General features: G+C 43.0%; 1 protein-coding gene across 10 annotated transcripts in view; it reads right to left on the reverse strand.

The window, feature by feature from the left end:
• The window catches only part of dysf (dysferlin, limb girdle muscular dystrophy 2B (autosomal recessive)), a 148192-nt gene that overhangs the window by 94951 nt on the left and 30564 nt on the right, over positions 1 to 22677 (reverse strand). For 8 of the 10 annotated variants that reach the window (XM_083789312.1, XM_083789311.1, XM_083789306.1 and 5 more), the window contains exons 4-26: positions 21142 to 21247; positions 19260 to 19386; positions 16550 to 16821; positions 15036 to 15164; positions 14392 to 14454; positions 13524 to 13574; positions 13370 to 13400; positions 12349 to 12464; positions 11695 to 11821; positions 11478 to 11581; positions 10662 to 10730; positions 10533 to 10576; positions 10153 to 10235; positions 7567 to 7599; positions 7047 to 7162; positions 6369 to 6482; positions 5667 to 5844; positions 4845 to 4969; positions 3684 to 3790; positions 2706 to 2901; positions 1551 to 1697; positions 1008 to 1139; positions 250 to 416 (exon numbers count right to left, since the gene is read on the reverse strand). In XM_083789312.1, the coding sequence (XP_083645438.1) occupies positions 250 to 416; positions 1008 to 1139; positions 1551 to 1697; positions 2706 to 2901; positions 3684 to 3790; positions 4845 to 4969; positions 5667 to 5844; positions 6369 to 6482; positions 7047 to 7162; positions 7567 to 7599; positions 10153 to 10235; positions 10533 to 10576; positions 10662 to 10730; positions 11478 to 11581; positions 11695 to 11821; positions 12349 to 12464; positions 13370 to 13400; positions 13524 to 13574; positions 14392 to 14454; positions 15036 to 15164; positions 16550 to 16821; positions 19260 to 19386; positions 21142 to 21247 (2637 nt within the window). The remainder of the gene's footprint in view (positions 1 to 249; positions 417 to 1007; positions 1140 to 1550; positions 1698 to 2705; positions 2902 to 3683; positions 3791 to 4844; positions 4970 to 5666; positions 5845 to 6368; positions 6483 to 7046; positions 7163 to 7566; positions 7600 to 10152; positions 10236 to 10532; positions 10577 to 10661; positions 10731 to 11477; positions 11582 to 11694; positions 11822 to 12348; positions 12465 to 13369; positions 13401 to 13523; positions 13575 to 14391; positions 14455 to 15035; positions 15165 to 16549; positions 16822 to 19259; positions 19387 to 21141; positions 21248 to 22677) is intronic. The other 2 variants (XM_083789304.1, XM_083789307.1) reach the window with 1 other exon arrangement.

The raw sequence follows: 22677 nt of genomic DNA on the forward strand, positions 1-22677 counted from the left end.
AAAACGAGATGATACATCTCAAGGGGCTATCCTCTAAAACGAGATGATACATCTCAAGGGGCTATCCTCTAAAACGAGATGATACATCTCAAGGGGCTATCCTCTAAAGGAAATAACATTTCAATATATATTTGAATGTGTGATTTCACCGTTTCTGGCAACAGAAAGAGTGAACATAGTGTGTCGATCCGCCCTTTAGCCAGTTTTTCTATGAGATAAGATTCCATTGCAGTTCCAAAGTATACTCACGTCTTCTCTGGGCTGATGAACCAGTCCCCGGCCCAGCTCCATCCAGAGGAGGGCTTGAAGCTCTCTTTGGGCAGAGCCACTCTCCCCGTCACGTCGCTGAACTTGGGGTAGGTCAGGCCCGTTGTACCCCAACTGCCCACCAGGGCCAGGCGTACCTGGTTCTCATACTGGAGGGGGGGAGAGAGAGAGAGATGGAGAAAAAGTAGTTAAATATTAAGTTAGTGGCCTGCAAGTGACCACTGGCACTGACCATTTAACCTGTAATTTGTTCCCCAACGCCCCATAATGAGGGCTAATATCCAAATACTGAGTGATAGATTATTGATTTCCAAACATGCAAACATAACCCGCTTTAATTACTTCAATCTACATTTGCATCTGAATGACTGGTATTAAAAATGTATTATCTTACTTCTGTCCAATGCGTTTCTATTTAAGTTTATAAAAATAAGTTAAATGCATAAATTAAATTCAAATACAAATATTACTTTTCAGGATTTCAGGATTCCAATTCAAAAATAGCAAAAATGTATTCAGGATTCCAATTCAAATAGCAAAAATAGCAGATCTACAAGCTAACTCTGAGTCATTCACTCTGAGCTTGCAGAGTGCAAGTTGCTCTGGATAGGAGCCTAAACTGTAAATTGCAAATAATATGAACATATTACAACAATGCAACTAAAAGCAGTATAGTGACCAAACTGCAGCTTGAAAAATGATCTTCGAGCCATTCCTTTCCTCCCATCCATCCATCTCACCGTCTCGGCGAACACGGACAGTTTGCCCTCAGCGTATTCGTTGAAATATTTGACGTCGGCGGCCAATCCAAACCACACCTTCACCCTCAGCTGACCGGGAAGTCTGGCTTCTCCGCCGGTACCCTGAGGAAACTGGACACACACACACACACACACACACACACACACACACACAAGAAGCTGCATTAATTAAATTAATTCACTTGAACCCATTCTGGACGGGAACCCCTTTTGCTGTTTTAACTAAGCATTATGTTATACTTTAGCAGACCTACAAGCAGACCTACAAGCAGACCTACAAGCTCATAGCGCGCCACCGAGTGGCGCTCTACGAGCTTGTAGGTCTGCTATTTTTGAAAAATCTTAAAAATGAGGCACAAATCTTTGAATATATTCTTTCAGAGCAAACTTTTTTTTTATAACGACGTCAGGCCTAAATGGATTAAGCAATCGGAAATGAATGAAATTCAGTACATTTCATGAATGCAATAATGTATATTTGTGCATGCATAGGTGTGTGTGTGTGCGTGTGTGTGCGCGCACATTGAGGAAGACGGTCTGCAGCTGGCCACAGTGCTTGCCACAGTGCTGCTGGGAGAAGAGCACGGTGTGCGCCGGGATGCGATGGTACGCCACCCGGCGGTCTCCCTGAAGCATCCAGATGATGATGTCTGGAAGGCTGTTCTGGGGCTGAGAGAGAGACAGAGAGAGAGAGAGAGAGAGAGAGAGAGAGAGAGAGAGAGAGAGATTGCTGCCATTTGTCAAAGTTCTATTTTATTTTATACAAAGTTTGAATTCAAAACGTTGAAATACTCCCGGCCATTTGGTTCAAAAGTTTATCCAAAGCAAAGCAAAGTTACCATGTTTACCCAGCGTAACTGGACTAAGCTCAATAACTTGTTTACAGCCAGGCCCTGCTCATAGAACATTTCATGGTAGGGGTTCAATGCCTTGCTCAAGGGCACTTTAACGGTGGTCATTTTAACGTGCCGGTTCTGGGGATACGAACTATAGCGACCTTCCGATATCAAGACCGCTCCGCAAACCGTTCGGCCACCGCTGCGACAAGCTAACCTTTCCTCTGTATAACCAGTTCCGACAGAAAATACACTACTGTAGGGTAGTTTTCTCTAAGTAACACAGCTCTCTTTACACTTTGCTTTGGTGTGTGCGTAGCGTGCGTGCGGTTCTACTGGGCATCTCCAAGCTGATTGTTGCCGTTTACATTTCTGTCTAATAAAGTATTTAATCAGAGTATAGTCAAACACTTGGTCTAAAAGGATAGGAAAAAAAAATATCCTTGCGGTTTTGTTTCTATTCATAAACATGACATGAAAAATAAAATAAAATTAATTCAATATCATCACAAAATATAAAACACTATGTACAGAACGGAAGAAGAAAAAATGGTGTTTTTTGAAAATGTTTAGAAATGAATAATTAAAAACTAAATGTAGTCTCTCTCTCTCTCTCTCTCTCATTCATTAGCAGGCAACAGTGCAGCACTATCTCTCTCTGTTTCTGGCAAACAGCGCCCCTACTGGTTCTAATAGTCATTCTCGTGCTCATGGCCACATAGGTATACACACGGACATTGCTGTTCCTCCCATGAAAATGTGTCCCGAGACCCAGTGTTTTCTGGGGAAACGGTGCTCTATAGACTAGACATATGACTAGACATATCCTTCTACAACGGACCTCCTCGGCCATGCTGCGTATCCTGGTGGCCCAGTCCTCCGCCTGCTCCAGGACCACGGACAGCTCCGTGGACGGCCCGTGCTTCAGGTCCACGGCGGCCTGCACCATCTGCTGCAGGTTGGACGTCCTCCAGTGTCTGAGGGAGCGGTCCAGCGGCGTCGCACACTGCCACTGGTCCAGAGAGGGCAGCTCCTGACTGGAGGGGGAGGGAGGGAGAGAGAGATAGAGAGAAGGGGGGACAGACGGACAGACAGACATTTAGGCCCCACTTAGGCCTATTCATAGTCGGGATTTTCGGTGGTGAGGTGACCACCGCTCCGGTGGTGAGCTGACCACCGGAGCTGAAATAACGTTGAGTGGTGGTGAGTAAAAACAGAGAGAAGGGCTGGAGCGGTGGCGGTGGTTTGCTCTTCACCGCGGCTCGTGACGTCATGTTGTAGTTCGGTGGTCACTTAACCACCGAAAATCCAGACTATGTATGAGCCTTTACACTGGCAGCCAAATCCAGATTGGACTCGACTCGACTTGAGACACATTCAGGTGGTTTCAAATCTGATTTCAGTCCGAACGCAGTAACCTGATCTAATTCGATTCCATGTGCCTTGTGCCTTAAGTTGTTCTTGTTTAGACTTATTTAAAGCAGATCAGATTCCAATCTGAATGTGGCACAGATCTGGTTCAGGCTGGATTTGTCTGCCAGTCTGAACACACAGATCTGTGACAGATCAAATCTGGTCACAGCTGAAATCAATAATATATCAGTATTCTGATATTAGCCTGCGGACCACGTGAAGGTAGGGGCTAAGAAGTGAATCAAATATTGATACAATTATTACAAGAAAATGTAGACAGATGAATCAAGCATGATGATAGTGCTTGTTAATTCCCCACATTCAACTCAATCGTAACAATTAAGTCACAGAGCAATGGATGAGTTCACGCGTTGCGATTGACAGCTGATTCAGCCAATGGCTTTACCTGCAGTCGGCGATGACCTGATCCAATAGGTCGACCACTCTGAGCTCCACCTCGTCAAGTTCCGCGCCCGCCTTCACGTCATGCCGCACCTGTCGCAGGTTAGATTCCTGGACACATGAAGAGACAGAGAGACAAACACAGAGACATAGTGAAGGTAGGCTACAGAATAGTTTTGTCTAAAAGTAAAAACTCTAAACCAAAACAGAGAGTCACAGTCAAACTCCTCTATGCGCTGTGGCGAGCACACACACACACACACACACACACACACACACACACACACACACACACACACACACACACACACAGCTGAATCAGAAACAAACGGCACACTTGCACATAAAGTGCATGCACATGTGCACATGTACACACTTCCCTCAATATCGATCCACTAAATATGATATATGCTGTACTAACTGTAAACCTTTTTATAATATGAGAAATAGACACATTATAATAATACAAACACTTCTCATGCTGGTTGTTTTGACAAAATTGACAAACACTAAAATGTAAAAACCTTTCTGTATACTGTACATCTATATAATTTCAAGTTAGTTTTAAGGTCTTTAGTACACACCGGGGTTGTAAATGATAAGAAAAGAAAATGTGTCTATGAATATTTTACACAATGCGGACGATGGGGTTCAAGACTCAAGTGGTAAAAGTATAAAGTTATTTTCAACGAGTCCTATAATGAACATTCTCCCAAGTTTTCCTCCTGACATGACTGGATCTTAGTTGGAAAGATTGACATATTTGCTGTCATACCGTAATACGACATAAACATGCGCTAGACTAGAATCAATGCAAGTCATGGGGTGCCATGGACGAAACAGTCTATTTACAGGGGTGACCAAAAGAGTTTGAGAACCTCTGGCCTACTACATGAGAGCTGCCCCCACCTTCGAAATGTTCAAAATCACACTCAAAACCCACCTTTTCAAACTGGCTTTCCCTACATAACCAGCACCCCTCCACACACACACACCCTTCTTGTTTGTCCTTTTTTTATTTTGATTTCTAGTTTTTAACCTTTTAAATCGTTTTTCTAATAAAATATGTCTGTACTTCTTTCTGTAAAGCGACTTTAAGTACCCAGAAAAGCGCTATATAAATCGTATAATATATTATTATTACATGCAGACAGTCCCATCATACCAGTCTGTCTATGATGGCCAGCAACATGTTGAGAGCTTCTATCCTGGGTCTGATGTCCTCCCACTCTGAAGACAACACCACTACTGGCTTCACGTTGTCCCATGGTAGGAAGTAGTAGTGACAACCTGGAATGAACAGCACACAGAGACAGAGACAGAGAGAGAGAGAGCTTGTAGATCTGCCATTTCTGCCAAATGTTAACCTAGCTATTTCTGGTACGATGGTAATAGTCACTTAATTTGCTTTGGATGTATAGTGGTTAAGGGGTAGGGAACTGTGATGGACATTGTGCATTTGTTTGTTTAACTGTATGTAATGTGTTTTATTTTTTAATTATTTTTAATTTGTTCTGTATTTATGGACATTTTCTGATGTTTCTTCGAAGATTTTGTTTTGTATTTGTGCTGCCATGGGGATGTGTGGGGGGGAATATATGCCAATAATTGCTTTGAAATTACTATGTTGTAAAGAAAAATCAATAAACATATGTTGTTGTTTTTTTAAATAGTCGCTTAATTCTGTAGAACTAGCAGAATGATACAGTATGTTACGGTAAAACGTTCCACCGCTTTAGTATAACACAATTCTTTATCGTTTTAAAATGTCTGAAAATGAATGTACCACATTGCCGTTTACATTTTTCTCTAATAAAGCATGCACTCAAAGAACCAATTGGAATGCCTCTTGACTGTCCAATCGCACAACTTGATCGCAACTATAAGATTAAAGAAATACAAAAAGATAATAACAAAATTCAAAGACAACTTCACATTCTGTCTGCAGTGTTGTGCTCTGACCACACGGTGTCAGTGTGTGACCTACCATCGAACACAGCTCTGCTGAACTGTGTGGTGGAGGCCAGAGGAAGGCAGGTGTTGTCGAACTTGTTGCCGTAGTTACCGATGCTGACCTCGAACTGGACGGCATCGTCCACGTCCTGGAGCAGGGTGGCCGAGTAGAACGCCGCGAACAGACAGAACTTCCTCTTCCTCAGGAACTTCTGTGTGTGTGAGAGTGAGAGAGAGTGAGAGTGAGAGTGAGAGTGAGAGTGAGAGTGAGAGACAGAGTCACGCATTTCCCATTCACACACAGACTTAACAGAGAAAACCTACACATTTCAATGGAGGAATGAGTCCATATCAGTGTGGTTTGATTTAGAATAGCGTATTATTGTAATAGCATACGGTATTACTATTACAGTAGGTTGGGAATCAGATGATTTCTTGTTGGAGTTTGGAAGTGCTCGTTTTCAGTAAATAAAGCAACCTCCTGCATTATGTGCAAATTCAAAACAGGTGGTACGCACGCAGCCTAACGCAGGGCCGTTGAGTGATATCCAACAAGCACTAAAGGTGGGGGCCGCACGTGGCTGGGGCCAATTACTAATTAGATGTCTCTGTTCAACCCAGCTGATTATTCATCTGTTCATCTAGCCTCACGTGGCCATGACACAAACCTGCCGGTGCCAAAACAAAAAAGTGATATAGACCGGCCACGCGAGGCTATACTGTTGATCTGACTGACCTCCACCACTAGCTGGTCATCTGACGGGATGTCCTCGGTCTTCTGCTCCAGTCTGTCCACCAGCTTGGTGTTGAGTTCCACCAACACACGACCACGGTACGCCACGCCCTCGCCCTGCCAGCGACACCAAGTTCACGACCCATAGTCAGAGAACACCACATTGTGAGCTTGTACACCTGCTATTTTCAAAGGACTTTCATACATTGTATACATTTAAAAACTTGTGAAATGGGACATTCTGCATATTGAGTACTTTCTATTTTTGGTATTTAAGTACATTTTGATGCCAATACTTTTGTACTTTTACTCAAGTATTTCTGACTTTTCACTTGTAACAGAGTATTTATACATTGCAGTACTGATACTTTTAAGTAACAGATGTGAGTACTTTTTCCACCACTGGCTCTATGTCAATGGTTCTAAAACTACACTGGAGTGCTTGTAACAATCACACATTATTATTGTATGTATAGTACTATGTCAGTACTTTGTGCCCACTCATTTACTAATACAGAGGCAAATGATATACTCATTGTGAACTTGTAGATCTGCTATTTTCACTACAACATTGTGCCGTGAGATTTTGACTTGGACAAAGGTGTGTCTAGGGCACAAAACATGTGTTAACTATACTTTGCTATAAGTCAGGGGCCAATTAAGGGCCCTGGCTGACGTTACCTTCCCCAGGTTGAGGGCCTCGTAGGGGTCCGTGAAGGATGTGAACTCCCTGAGGCTGCCATACAAGTTGACAAAGCAGGGGCCAAAGGTCGGCAGGAAGCCCAGGCTGTCGTCCACTACACGAAGACAACACAGAGGGAAAGACAAAGACATAAAATGCCGACCGGTTCCGTCATTTGAAAAGTGCAAACAATTGTGAAAATGCAGAGAGGAGAAGCAGAGAGTGACATTAAGACTGAAGTTTCGCTTGGCAAAAAAATAAAAAAAAGTACTTATGTGGCCTATTAGGCTCGGCCAACGTAGATTAGCTCCAAAACACACAGACACAAACCCTCTTCTAGACGCATAGACTCCCGCATGCTGTGAAAAATGTTAATTTCAGACAATGCCGAAATTGACTGAATCTAAAAAGTGAAAGATAAAAACACAAAGACAAAGTGAGCTATGAACGAATTCTAACAAAACCCGCTGCAAAGCTCTTTACTCTAACACAACATTAAATGGAGAGAGGAGAACGTACTGAACGACTGCGGTGTCCGAGGGGCAGAGCCATCTGGATGCACAGAGAAGGAAGAGGAAGGACGGTGAGGAGAGGTTGAGAAAGAAATGAATCGGAGAGCGCGGCGCTCTCTGAACGCAGCTCAACCCAAACAGGGGCACACACACACCGATGCATGATACTTCATTTATACGGAATCGCACAACCCTGCTATTTATCATTTGTGACCCAATTTGACTGGGAGACTGCTTTCTCCCGACTACTTTCGTCTTTTCATGTCATATGAAAGCAGGGAATCGTAGCTTAAAATTGACGTATTGGTTGTTCAGTTTGACCCACCAGTTTTGGAGATGTGGCTTATAGAGTAATGTCTTGCAGAAAACAGCGAGTTGAGAAAACAGGCTTGAAAGGTTCACTTCTGTGGTCTCTAACATTACACCTAGCTACATGTTTTAAGCATTTATTTCATATTTACATGTCGATTTCTAGTATGTGAAGAGTCTGCCTGTGCTATTAACCTCTGGTGAAAAGCTGAAATTTGCAAGATGGCAGTCTCTCAGTCAAATCCGGTCACATTTGATAAATAGCATGTATTGTCACACAACACTTCATCTTGGAAAAGTAAGTGTGGAGAATGCACGTGCGGTGATGTATAAACTAGCCTTCGATGTACAAACATCCGACTAGTCCATGGATGCATACATGCTTGTTGACAGAGCAACACAAACATGAGAGACTGAGAAGCTGCATGCCTGAATCCAGCTGTTGAGATGCTCATCAAACTGCCATGGTTAAAGGAGAATTCCATGCTAGAAGGCTTTATTGTTGTTACGTCCTCACCAAAGAGGTCCAGGTGTTATTTTGTGCAAAAGTGCATTATAGGCTATTTCCCCTAATATAAGCCCTCAATGGGGTTTGGGTTTTTGTGCTAATTTGCTTATTTCCATCAAATAAGTAGTAAAGTGTGCCGCTTGGGATACTATTTACATTAGGAGGAGAGGATATATTAGATTTTTGAGCGATGGAAATAAGCGAATTAGCACAACACCCCATTCAATTCAATGCAATTCATTGAGGGCTTATGGTAGGGGAAATAGCCAATAATGCGCTTTTGCACAAAATAACACCTGGACCTCTTTGGTGGGGATGTAACAACTACAAATAAAAGGTAAGAAAGCCTTCTAGTATGGAATTCTCCTTTAACAACAGTGACCCATAGGTTAATGATGAGATCCAGGGTGAGTGTTAAGCCGGGAGACAAGCCCATGCTGTTATCTGACAGAGACAACACGTCCTCCGCGTGAGGCAAACTACACAGGAACAGTTGCACCTGGCGCAGTCTCCAACAACACACCAGATGACATTTTGTTAGTTTGTAGTGGGTTACAAAGCACTCGACTTTGCACACCGTTAGTCCTCAACATCCAAGACTTCTGTGGACGGCTGAATCCCCCAAAACTAAACTAATTCAATCCAAAATGTTTTAACGTCACAACTTTTCCTCTCAAGGAAACTCCCTCTTGAATGTTACAATGCCAAGCAAAACACCAGAACAAACCATGGCAAATAATGACAAGAAGATTGGAACCACACATTGAACTGTTGTTAATGAGTTAAGGATATCATGCCTAAATGGAGCCCAGCGTGTTCCAAATGGACCATTACAGGTCTGTAATGTACAGGAATGTACAAATCATGACAACACACACAATATTTTGGACCATAATAATAAATTACAAAGAAGAAAAACAACAAAAAAAGTGTTGTAACCTGCCGTTTTTTTCTACTTTCTAATTCTTTGTTTGGCCCAAAACATTGTGTTTATTGTCATGATTTGTCACGACAAGAGTTGGCTTTGTCCACGACGTATAAAGTCTTAAAATAAATACTTTATGAAAAGTCTATGAGGAAAATGAACGGCGATTTATTTTCCCGGGTCTCTCGAGGGGGGCGGGACTGCGACGCTCTATAGACCTACACGTATCAACTCCAGACCATGTCATAATATATCAGACCATATTCAGAACCGGTCCAGAACAGATCAGACCAATCCAGTCCTGGATAGATGTGTCCAAGGATCTGTGTTCACTGTTCAGACCAGTGTTGTTTTCGTCGACTAAAACGAAGGCGAAAAATGTTCGTCGACTACCTTTTTCCACTGAAGAAAACTAAATGGAAACTAAATGAAAACTATGCTATGGTGACTAAAACTAAGACTAAATATACTGACAATTTCGTCAACAAATAAAAACTAGACTAAAATGTCATTTTACACTTGGTTGCATGCTAAAAATAGCAGATCTACAAGCTCACAACGCGTCGCAGCTCAGCAAGTGTAAAATAAGTCATTATGACGGCAACAAGGCCCGCAAAAATACATTTTAGTCACCTGTAGATTTAGTCGACTAAAATCTTATGACATTTAGTCGACTAAAACTAGACTAACACTAATACATTCCAGGTGACTAAAATGTGACTAAAACTAAGTGAAAACTATTCAAGAGACTATGACTAAAACTAAATTTGCTGCCAAAAACAACACTGGTTCAGACCAGTGTGAACCAGTTCTCACCGCCCGCCACCAGTCCATCTCAACCAGCCACTCACCGTCTATCTCCCCTCCGGGGGCAGAGATCTTGGACATGCAGAGGCTGGTGGTGCCGATGACGTCGTTGTGAGTCGTGCGGTCCCTGGAATGAGGAAGCGAAAGAGAGAGAGAACGGGCCGGGGGTGCAAAGCATGCTGGGTAAATACCAATTTATTTACTATAATAACATGTGTTTGAAGTGAATGGAACATATAATGACGAAGACATTAGAAATGCAGATATATGAGGACATATATATAGTATGAAGATACAGCGAGTATAGCAATATCTAAATATCTGAGACTACTGTATATGAAGATGTACTGTACGACGAATTGACGATGGAAGAAATACATTTTATTTCCTCTCTGAATGCGACAGTCAGACAGATGAGTCTCACCAGTCTAAAATCCTGAGTCTCATCTTCTCACACATGGAGGGAAACTGAGGGGGGAAAAAAAGGAAAAATCAATTATCCTCAGTTTTGAGTGAGTGAGTGAGTGAGTGAGTGAGTGACTGACTGACTTACCCTGATAGGCATGGTCAGACTTTGGTTCCACTGAGGATTGGCGTTCTTCTCTAAAATCTTACTGCAAACCTACGGGAGACAAAACAATGTGAGGTCGCATTGAGGTGAGGTCACTCTCAAGTAAACTAATGACATTAAACATCTGATCATATTGATTGTGTGCTTGTATCCACCGTTTCCCCATGTCACTGCACTTTAGTCTATTTATGTTGAATTCAATGACCAGGGGGAGGCAGTATAGAGACCAGGATTACTACCTACCTAAGGCAGTGGTTCCCAAACTTTTTCATGTCAAGTACCCCCAAATTGACACTAATTAGCCTGTGGACCCCCATTTGAAAAGGTATGCCAAGGACCCCATAACAGAAGATTTTTACGGCTCTAGCTGTGATTTTCAACCATTTTCACCCCTAGTTTGATATGCATTAGGCTACGGACCCCCCATTTAATGGGATTTCTATCTCTGATACCCCAATTTATATTGTAAAATCAATGTAAATTTAACTCTGTGAGTGTACACTCACTTTCTACACTTTGTACACTCTGAGAGTTACAGACCCATAAGGGTCCATTTGGTTCCAAATAATCATTTAGCTAGGGGACCCCCTGGAACTCCCTCAAGTACCCCTGGGGGTCCCCGGACCACTGGGAACCACTGCCCTAAGGCACACGGGGAGAACAGGCAAACTCCAAACTCCATCCATCGTGTGTTGACTAGCTGTTGACTAGCTGTAAGTCAACAGCATGCCACTATCGACATGCGTGACTGCGTCACAGTGCCCCCACTCTATTCATTTCTATTGCCCTCTTGCGTACCGTTTTGCCAGCAAAGTGCACCTCTACCATGGGGTCAACCAGGTTCTTCCTGTTGGAGTCAAACCCCAGGATCTGCCTCATCCCATCCATGATGGCATCATCCACTATAGAGAGAGAGAGAGAGAGAGAGAGAGAGAGTGTAGAGGGTGGTGAAGGTATAGTTTTGTTTAAAAAAATAATGTAGTCACACACACACACGAGCGCGATGTAAACTCACTCTGTGGCAGGTCCTCTGCTCTGAACACCTTGATGTTGAAGACGGCTCCTCTGAGAGACAGACCGGCAGGTCTCAGGATGTTTGCCTCGATGTCCTCTTTGTCTTCCACACACTCACGCTTATCAGGCTGACACATGTCACACATTTTCTTAATGATTTATCTTCCCCCCCAAGCTTAAACACAACTTTTTTTAAACTACATTGCAAAAGTAGCATTACTCATGTAAAATTACTTAATTTCTGTGCAACAACTGTAAACATGCTTTCATGTTTAAACCTAGCTAGAGTTAACATTTCTTCTTTTCTTTGATGGCATCTTAGGATAGATGTAGACCTATTTGACAGTGCAGAAACACAATTGCCTTCCTTGATGTATTAATGAGCATCAATAACGACCATCACCTGTGTCACAGACACATACAGCTCCCCTCTGCAGGCCTCTACTACTGAAAGTGACTGCATGGAGTCTGTCTCATTTCTCTCCAAAAGCACGTGAATATGATGGAATATGATTGCAGCTCACATTTCATATCACACACTAGCCCCCCTAATAATAATAATAATAATATCAATATACGATATATCGTTACATGCCTAATATATAATATAAGTAACATCTCAACACATCGGTCCTCATCATCCGATCACACTCACCGGGGGATCGTCTCCGGCGGCCACCACGAACACGCTGACCTTCAGATAGCCCTTGACCCCGGCGGAAAGGTCATCGGGGTCACTTAGCAGCAGCCACTTCCGTAAGAAGCAGTGTCCTATAGAAGCAAGAGTGGACCGTGTTGTCACAGAACGAAGACCATGTTGTCGACCCTCACACTTCACACGACACAACTCGGCAGAACTCAAACAACTTATAAACCCTCGGTCTGTACTCACTAAACTAATACTTGGATCGACTCTGTACTCTGTCTTTTCACCCTCCACACCCAAATTTATTTCAATCTACAGTACAAGCTCACAAAGTCTCTCCACCTTCCCCAGCCTCCTCCTCCGGCAGCATTTATGTCTTTACTATACGTCAACAAGTCATTCAATGCAGGGTTATGTTCTGACCTAATAAGACATGTCTGTTATCTTTATACCCATGTGTATATTTAGGTTACCAGCCTTTTTTTTGGGGGGGGGGGGGGGTCTTACACAGATTGTTCGGGATCGACGCATCATGTGGGAGTGAGACTTACACTTTGATATGCATTAAGCGATGGAGTCCCATAAAAAATGTTTTTTGAGTGGAGTTGGAGTTCCACTCCAAGGAACAGCTTTGTCCCTATGTCCCAACCTATGTCCTAACCTATGTGACTGTGTCCCGATGTTTAGAGTACCAATAGGGGGTGCTGTTGCACCACTCTCTTCAGACTGGTCTGATGTTTTATTTTTGTCTCTGGGACCCCAATCTAAGTACATTTTTGTTGTTAAGACTAGAAATGACTTTGTCCAATATTTAGATCAGGGACGCGGCTGGACGCCTGTGTGTCCCTGCATGGACCCTGCACCCACAGTAGGTTTGCTTCTGTCAAACTTCAACATCAGTTTAAGCCAAGGTAGCTTTTCATTGTGTGTAGCCTATAAAGTACCTTCATCCTATAACTGTACTGTACAGTAGCATAATACTGTAGTTATACAGTTGAAAGGTTATCCCTGCATCATGCTGGATACTCACTGTGTTCGTTATAGACCGTTCCAACATCCAGCTGTGAACATACATCAGAAACATCCATGGTGGTTATTAGGTTGCATGTAAGTTATATGCAGGCGATGATGAAGGGACTGATAGTTATACATCAAGATACATTCTGGGATTGCTGCCGGCTTACCTTGAATTCACCAATCACAGCGTCGGTCCTCAGAGAGCGAGAGTCACACACCTGTCACACGGAGAAGGGAGGGGGGGTTAACCCGTTAAGACCTGACCTCAAAATAAAAAAAAAAGTCTTCTAAATCCTCCTGTTTTCTGAAATAAATATTTTCACGATTTTTCAAAAATAGCAGACCTACAAGCTCATAGCGCGCCACTTGGTGGCGCGCTATGAGCTCGTAGATCTGCTATTTTTCAATAGCTAAATTAATTCTGTCTTGCCATTTATATTACATGGTGATGTCACTCCTGTGTTATTGGAATGGACATTATATTGTCAAATCAGAAAAGGGTCGGAAATTTTTACTTTTGGGGTTCATACTGAAAAAGGTTACAAAAACTTCCAAAACAATGAACTCTGCCACTAGGAGTGAATGGACTAAGAAGGACTGTGAAACCACTCAAATACGGGACCCTTACACTCTTGGGACTGTATGCCCCGTAACATAATGTGTTAATAGTAGAAATATAACAAACGATGTGTAACAATTACAAAATGTACTGTGATGCCCAACACAACGTAGGCTACCTGTTCACCAAAAACAAAATCTGTTTCAGAAAATAAAAGTTCTCGGATCTAGAACAATGGTGCGTTGCCGTTGCCTACAGCAAACACTAATGATTTATTTACTAATTAGAATAATTGATATGTAGCTTAACGTCCATTCCACTTTAAATGCTGCATTTCAGTGTCCACTTTCCTTTTTACTGACAAACTTTGAACATGCCATTTTCATTCCCGTTTGAAATCTATAGGTCTTCTTACTGTTGCTCAACTTCTCTCCGAACAAAAGGTCACACGCAGTGAAAGATGGAGTCAAACTCACGGTGATGAAGATGGGCTCATCAAACAGGTCTGACGGAGTCTCAAAGAAGTTCATGAAGAACGTCTGTGATAAACAAAGACAACAAGGATGGTGTCAGATATTTGATCCAGTCCAGAAAGATTAATCATGAACTGCAACAACAAAAAAATGCATTCATTAAATAAGTAGAGTCCCTGAGCAATATCAGGCTAGATACACATACACTAGAGCGCGTGCGTGCTGTATTAACCCATTTTCGACCGAGACCGATTCTACAAACAGTCTTCTAAATCATGACAGTTTTCTGAAAAACCCATGTTTCTAGGTCAGTGGTTCTCAAACATTTTCATGTCAAGGACCCCCAAAAATATATGAAATCGGCCGCCGACTCCCGTCTGAAAATATGTTGTTCCAGCGACCCTCCCAGAAGCAAAGATTTGACTTTAAAACGTTGCCTCTGAAAGAATATATTCAAAGATTTTCACGATAAAAAATAAAATAGCAGACCTACAAGCTCTTAGCGCGCCACTCGGTGGCGCGCTAAGAGCTTGTAGATCTGCTATTTTTCAATAGCTAAATTATAACATAAGGCTTGATAGGGAACATGCTCCAGTCATCATGCCACTATAGGATTATAATAATCCTAATCACTTGCAGCTGTATACCTCGTCAAACACAGGATTGTTTCCCTTCCGGATGCGGGTCCTCTTGGTCTGCCCAGCGACCGTGACCTTGACGCCCGGCTTGATGTTCATGCCCGGCAGCTGGCGCCCCTCGATGACCCGCACGCGTACCTGCACACAGAGAGAGGCATGTGTGAGGTCTACAAGAAGAGTGGAAGTCCATCGGAAGAGCAGTTTGTGAGAGACACAAGCCCCGGTATAAGAGCGGGCTGGGGCCGGTTCTGGAGAACAACTGAATGATGGACTTCGACACTGCACTCCATCCATCGGTTCCATCTGAACTGGGAAGTTCTACTGCAAATCTACCGCAACATCAGGCCGCATAGCGTGCAGGTTCATCTACCAAGATTGAAGATGGACTGCATGCACACCCAACCAGGTCTCAACCTGTAACTCACCACTTGAATTGAGATGCAATGTGTAGACTCAGAGTCAGGATTACAAGATCACCACAAAAGCTTATTCAACTTTCCCAAAAGCACCGACATGTATTATTATGCCACCATACATACACAACCATAACTGCTGTGAGTAGCTTACATTTTGATTCATTGCTGGCCAGATTAATCAAGCAACCATTATGAAAGATTTGCGCAGAACCGGCTTTTAGGCTATTATTGCTTGCTCATTATTCTGTGTTGGCATGACACTAATAATGCAACACTTTGATAATCATTGCATACGAAGCCGTGGACACAGCATTTTGATTGAGATTGTAGCCTAGATAACTTAAGCTGAAAAATCTATAGCCTACTACTCCTTTTGTTACTGTTATTGTAACTGTTATTGACTATGATTATGCACCTGCTTGTCATTCATGCATTACATTTTTAAATAAATAAAATATTCAGGACACTGTGGCTGGCAGTTTAAAATTAGCGTGACCTCTGCCCAGTACAGTTCATGTAGATCCATCCATTTAGCCAACCATAAAGTGTCAAGTACATTCAAACATAAAAACCATCAATCCCCCTAATTCACTTTCTTCAATACTTTTCCCTGTCATCCTTCCCTCCATCCTTCGTACAAAGTGCTTTACGTAAAAATATCAAAGAAACACAAAATAAAAGCACACAAAACACATTTGATAAAAACACAAATAACCATAGAAACACAAATAAACGTGGTGGACTGCAGGTAAACCATATTGGACTCAAAAGTAAAAACTGTCTCTGGATCTCTCACTTCCATTCATACGCTTCCCTTCTACCTCTCCAAGGACTGTCTAAAGAGGACGAGACGCGAATACCGTACGGGCGACGCCATGTTGCTCACATGGTGCTCCATGGAAGGAAAGAAACATGCGCAGTTGAGACCAAGGAAGCTGAACGCGGAAGTGTTGGCTGCATATATCCCATTGCCATTTCTTTCCTTCCATGGAGCACCATGGAGCAACATGGCGTCGTCCGTATGGTCTTCGCGTCTCGTCCTCTTTAGACAGTCCTTGTACCTCTCCATCCACTTATACGGCTGTCCTCCTCCCTCCATCTTTATACCTGCAGATCCTGAGGCTTGTTGGTCAGAGGCCTGGCTGCCTGGCCGCTGCTGGCCCCTCCTCTCCTCCTCTTCTTCAGCGCCCCGGCGGTGGCGTTGTAGGAGGGGGGCCGGGGGTGCTTGGGGGTCTGGGCGGTGGGCGACTCGTCTCCCGACGGGCCCTGGGGGCCCGCGATCACCATGGAGCTCCGGTCGTCCGGACCCTGGTCCTCCGTGGTCTCCAGCATCAGCATGCTCTCCGTGTCGTCCTCGCCCATGGTGTCTAAGGAAATCACTGAGAGAGAGAGAGAGAGAGAGAGAGAGAGAGAGAGAGAGAGAGAGAGAGAGAGAGAGAGAGAGAGAGAGAGAGAGAGAGAGAGAGAGAGAGAGGAGTGATTAATTTCTGCTTCGACGCATCTGACGGTCAGCTGTTTATGAGCTAGAGAAATAGTTCAATTGAATAGACACATGACACAAACTGCAGATTTCACAGCAGTTTATAAGTATAAATAATTATTATAATACGCCTCCTGTTGCAATCGAAGCAGCAGGCCTTTTGTGTTGAAAATGATCCACTGACTGTGCTTCGATTAAATAGGCCTACTCCAGCCCCCCCCCCCCCCCCCCCTCTCTCTCTCTCTCTCATTAGCAGGCAACAGTGCAGCACTATCCCTCTCTCTGTTTCTGGCACAACAGTGCCCCTACTGGTACTCATAGTCATATACTGGTGCTCATTAACGTCACAGACACACATAGGTGAACAACACATAGGTGAACACGGACAATCATTGCTGTTCCTTGGAGTGGTTGCACCACTCAAAAATCACAAAGGATTTCCATCAACACTCTTTGAAATCCTGCATTCATTCATGTTCATGCAAGGCATGATTGGTGGAGGACGACAACATCACAAACCTTAGTTTTTGTGATTTGAAACACGTTTTTGACTTATCAATGGTAGCAGGGGATGGTTCTGATCGGTCGATGGATCGAAACCATCCTCTGCTACCATTGCTAAGTAAACAACGACAACCTTCTTCTTTGTAATGAGAAACTTTACAGAGTAAAGCAACGTAATGCAAAATAACAAACTGGCCACTGCCATTGATTCGCATACATAGACTGTCTGCAAAAGCCCGCGCATAGTGCAAAGCACCATAGAACCGTATAAGTACCATAATAGTGCAATGCAAAAAGAAGAACATTTACAGTGCTGATATACTAGATATCACTCCACTGGTCTAAACATCCTCCGAGAAGACATGTCATTATTGTAGCATATACTGTAGCTGCTTCAAGACTTCAATGCAGTCCAACAACAATGATGTTTACCTGGATAGGGAACTGCTCCCATGGGAACTGCCATTGGAACTGCCATGGGGGCTGCCGTGGGAGCTGCCATGGGAGCTGCCATTGGAACTGCCATTGGAGCTGCCGTGGGGCTGCCATGGGAGCTGCCATTGGAACTGCCATTGGAGCTGCCATTGGAGCTGCCATTGGAGCTGCCGTGGGAGCTGCCATTGGAGCTGCCATTGGAACTGCCATGGGAACTGCCATTGGAGCTCCCATTGGAACTGCCATTGGAACTGCCATGGGGCTGCCATGGGAGCTGCCATTGGAACTGCCATTGGAGCTGCCATTGGAGCTGCCGTGGGAGCTGCCATTGGGGCTGCCATTGGAACTGCCATGGGGGCTGCCATTGGAACTGCCATTGGAGCTGCCATTGGAGCTGCCGTGGGAGCTGCCATTGGGGCTGCCGTGGGGGCTAGCGTGGGGGCTGTCATAAGGGCTGCCACGGAGACCACCCTTGGTTTCTTGTTTATCCCATCAATCAAACAGTATGATTCGTCTTCCATGTGTACAGATTGACCAGGCAGCCAAGGCTCCGAAAACAAACAAAGCTCAGAATTCTTCTTATTGATTTTCTCAAATATCCAGGAAGTTGGAACAGTCCAAGGCAGAAAACCAAAATAAATATAACTTAAGACTTAAACAAAACTAAAGACAAACCCTGGCCTACAGTATACTGCACACAAAAGGCTATCCCTTAAAGAAGCTCTGTCTATGGCTGTTGACGCTTTCCAAATACTACTGATTGCTTGCAGGCCTGCACAGCCTCCCTTAAATAGGGAGTGGATCCTACCAAAAGTGCAGACTCCAATTAGCTATCAGTTAGCTTTCACAGACATTCCCCATATCACAGGAATAATCTAAACTTTTAAACAAATGTTGTACGATATAAATGTATCACATTTTTAGGTGCCAATTATAATCGAAAAGACATTAACAACAGTTTATGTGTTTAATGCAGTTCAACGCATAAACACACACCCCTTCTCCTCTACAGTACTTGGCACGTTCCACTGGGGAACCCCCTTTCATAACCAAATGGATGGCCCTGCTCTGTTTTGGCAGTTCCAGGAATCATTCAGAGACTAGTGCCAGTACTGCAGAGGAGAGACGGGTGACAGATTTGATTTCAGCTTGGTTCAGCGTTTAAATAAACATAATGTTTGAGCCCCTGAAGTCTGTGGTATTTCTCAATTGAACGAATACAGGTAAAACATGCACATGTCCCTTTTAGTATGTCTGACCCCATATGTCCGTTTTAAGTCTTGTGGTTGTTGTAGTCTTTATAACCATTACCTACTTTTCACCTGTGTGCTTTCAACTCATTGTAATGTAACGCAATGACATCATTTGATGTCTCTTGACAGAAACTGCATGTCGTACTTGTGATGGTGTCCAGTTCCACATTGGGGTTGGTGTGCTGCTGCTGGGGCTCTGGCATGGGAGGAGGCTGGTAGATGGGAGCCGATCCTGGGGGAGGGATGTAGGACACCTGCAGGCTCAGCGTGGCCTAGTGGAGGAGGCCAGACATAACATAACATAACAGACAGTACTGTCAGGACTGGACAAGTTCTTCACTTCTGGATGTTAAACTCATTTTGACCTGAGATCAGATTCTAAAAAAGCTATGTTTCTATGTCAGATTTTTCAAAAATAGCAGACCTACAAGCTCGTAGCGTGCCACTCGGTGGCGCGCTATGAGCTTGTAGATCTGCTATTTTTCAATAGCTAAAGCATAACATAATGTTAACACCAAAAGGGGTTCCTGCCCAAAATTGGTTAAGAAATGTGTCAATTAAACAGTTAATATAACTAATCAATGTGACAGACAAGACAGTGCACTTTTCATTTTAATTCAATTTCTCATACAAAGATGCCATTGCCTGGCCCTGTATGGTAAAAAGGTCAAATAAATATTTGATTAAGGAATATAATATGCCTTTGTATAATTTCTGTATATCTATATCTATATATATATATAAGTGTAGACATTGAGGAAAATGAAGATTCTCAGTTTTTAGGCGGTAAATGCCTTGCTCAACATGGGACATTGAAATCAGGTCTTAAGGGATGTTACAATACAGTTTGTCGAACCTCATAGTTTTATGTTAACACTAGTCTGGGGGACACAAATGCTCTATCCTTTTACGGTTGTGTAGGTACTAACATTCAATGTCAAAACTTTGACATTGAATGTTGAAGGAATAGAGACACACAGGGACTACAAATTTCACGCCCCCAAATGAGACTGCTCGTCCGTTAGAACGGTGTACTGCAGGCCAGCCTATAGAAGTCCATTGAAATTCAACTCTAGTTAGCCTACTTTTAAAATAATACGGAATAAACTGTAGACGATTTGAATAAAAATGTTTCCAAATGTATGAAGTGTCTTTGTCAACATGTCTTGTTGTTTTCTCAATAGAGGATGTATTTCACATTTACCACTTGAATGAGTTACCCATAATGTTAACGGAGCAGAGAGGAGACGGCAGACAGAGAACCTGTCGCAAATACATAACATGTAAAACGAAACAACAAATATATCTGGGTATTGAAAACCTCAAGGGATGCGCCCATGTGACGTATATACCGTGTGACAACTTTAACTTGATTTACAATGCTAGCCCTTTTGACACACTGATGTTGTATATTATAGTACATTGTTGGTTGTATATTGAGATGGCAGGTATTTAACATTGAAAAGGACAAATCAAACATGGGACACTTTATTAGAACACAACAAAACAAAAACACTTCTGAACGTGTCCAAAAATGTGTGTGAGACTGCAAGTAATGGTCAAAATAGACATGCATACACATGAATGTGCACATACTGCAGGTACACACACACATGCATTGTGAGTGTGTGTGTGTGAGACAACCTGATTGATGTTATAACATCAATCAGGTTGTCTGGCAGAGAGAGGAAGACAATGTTTTGGGTTCAGGAAATGATGAACGGAAACAAGCCAATGTTTCATCTACTGAAGAAAGTATAACTATACTGTACTGTGTGTAGGAACACACACGTGCGTGCCGAGGGACAGATCAAGAGCATCTATTTCAGTAGAGAGGGGAGCAGATACTGTAGATGTACAAAGAGAGATAAAACAAAGGGAGGTGGGCCACGAAACAGAGGATGACAGCAAGGCATACTGTCACCTGTAGACAGACAGACGTGCATGTACTGTAAGTGACTCAAACGGGAAACAGTGACCGATGGGTCGCACGCGTGCGTGTGCGTGTGTGTGTGTGTGTCTCTCACTCCAATATTATTCCTCTTGGTGTCCAGTAGAGAGACCGTGAAGGACGCAGCCAGGTTGGGAGCGTTGAGTACATCCCTGAGAGAAATCCTGCTCTCTCCCAGGAACCTACGCACACACACGCGCACACACACACACACACACACACACACACACACAGGATATTGTATAAATATTTATTGCTGTTTATCTAAATGCCACAGAGCGTGATAAGAGTTGAATTATAGCACATTAAGATAAAACATGAATCACTAAACTTCAGAAAGGAATACATGTTTACTTTAAAGGACATATATGTAGGACGTATTGTTGAATAAGCTAAAAGTAAATCAGAGACTTTTGATAGTGTCAAAGAAAACCATTAATTGCTCAATTATTGATGGAACGATATTGTGAAAGGGGAAGGATGTCGGACTTAGGGCTAAGGGAACAAATTGAGTGAAAGCAATAATTTAGAAAGCAGATCGGAGCGGTATAGAAGAAACGCTGTAAAATACCGTAGAAGCTAAACAACATATTCTGTGTTTTAAGATACCTCTGACTTGTTCCTTTTTATTGCTGGGAAATATCCCTGAAGAGTTTTAATACATGATAAATATTTAATCAATATCCTCTTAGCAACAAGTAGGAAAGCTATCACACGACGCTGGTACCAACAGGACCCACCAACGAAAGAGCTGAAGAACAATGGATGGTCATTACTGAGGAACTGTATGTTATGGAAAAACTAACATTCATACTTAGACTAGAAGAGGAAAAGTTCTATAAAAAGTGATCTCAGCCTAGCGATAAATATAATGCAAGAGGATTTCAATGAATGTATCTTGTAATATGCAAAATGCAGCCTTGTCTTTTGTTTTTTTTGTTTTTGTCTTCCTCCTTTTGTTTTAGTTTTTTTCGTATTGTCTTTTTTTTCTATGTTTTGTTGTCTCTGTCTTTTCTTCAATAAAAATGAAGTCAAAGAAATAAAAGAAAAGCCAAACAACATGGATTGATTGGTGTGATTGTGGCCTTCAGCCCGCGTGTCCACCCAATCACAGAGGTACGTGTGACCATTGTGTTCTAGAAGATCACAGACATCCAATCATCTTCAGGAAAATAACGGTTCCCGTCAGCGACGGGGGACACATTCCCTGGATTCCCTGGCCCTCCTGTTGTGGGCCCATTGTGAGCTTCCATAATGTGATTATTCTACCAGCTCACACTCTGTTCTATAAACAAAACACTTCAGCAAAGACTGGAGACCGGCCAGTCTCAACTGATGACAGTCGTAGTAGCTGCGTGTGCACGCGCGCGAACAAGTGAACAAGCGCGTGTGCGTGCATGCGCAGGCCTACACTTGTGTGTGAGTAAATGAGCGATTGAACAGCATGCACCATGGAACAAAAGGAAGTCTGAATACATCGATGTTTAAGTCCAATAAAACAACTGAAGGAAAAGGCCATGAGTTTACTTTGAACTGAGATGCCCATCAACATGATGTCAAGCTTCCCCTTTTCAATGTTGATGGTCATCGTAGTCTATAGCAGAAACCACAA

This window comes from Protomyctophum parallelum, assembly GCF_964188405.1.
Source record: "Protomyctophum parallelum genome assembly, chromosome: 18".
Lineage (NCBI taxonomy): Eukaryota > Metazoa > Chordata > Actinopteri > Myctophiformes > Myctophidae > Protomyctophum > Protomyctophum parallelum.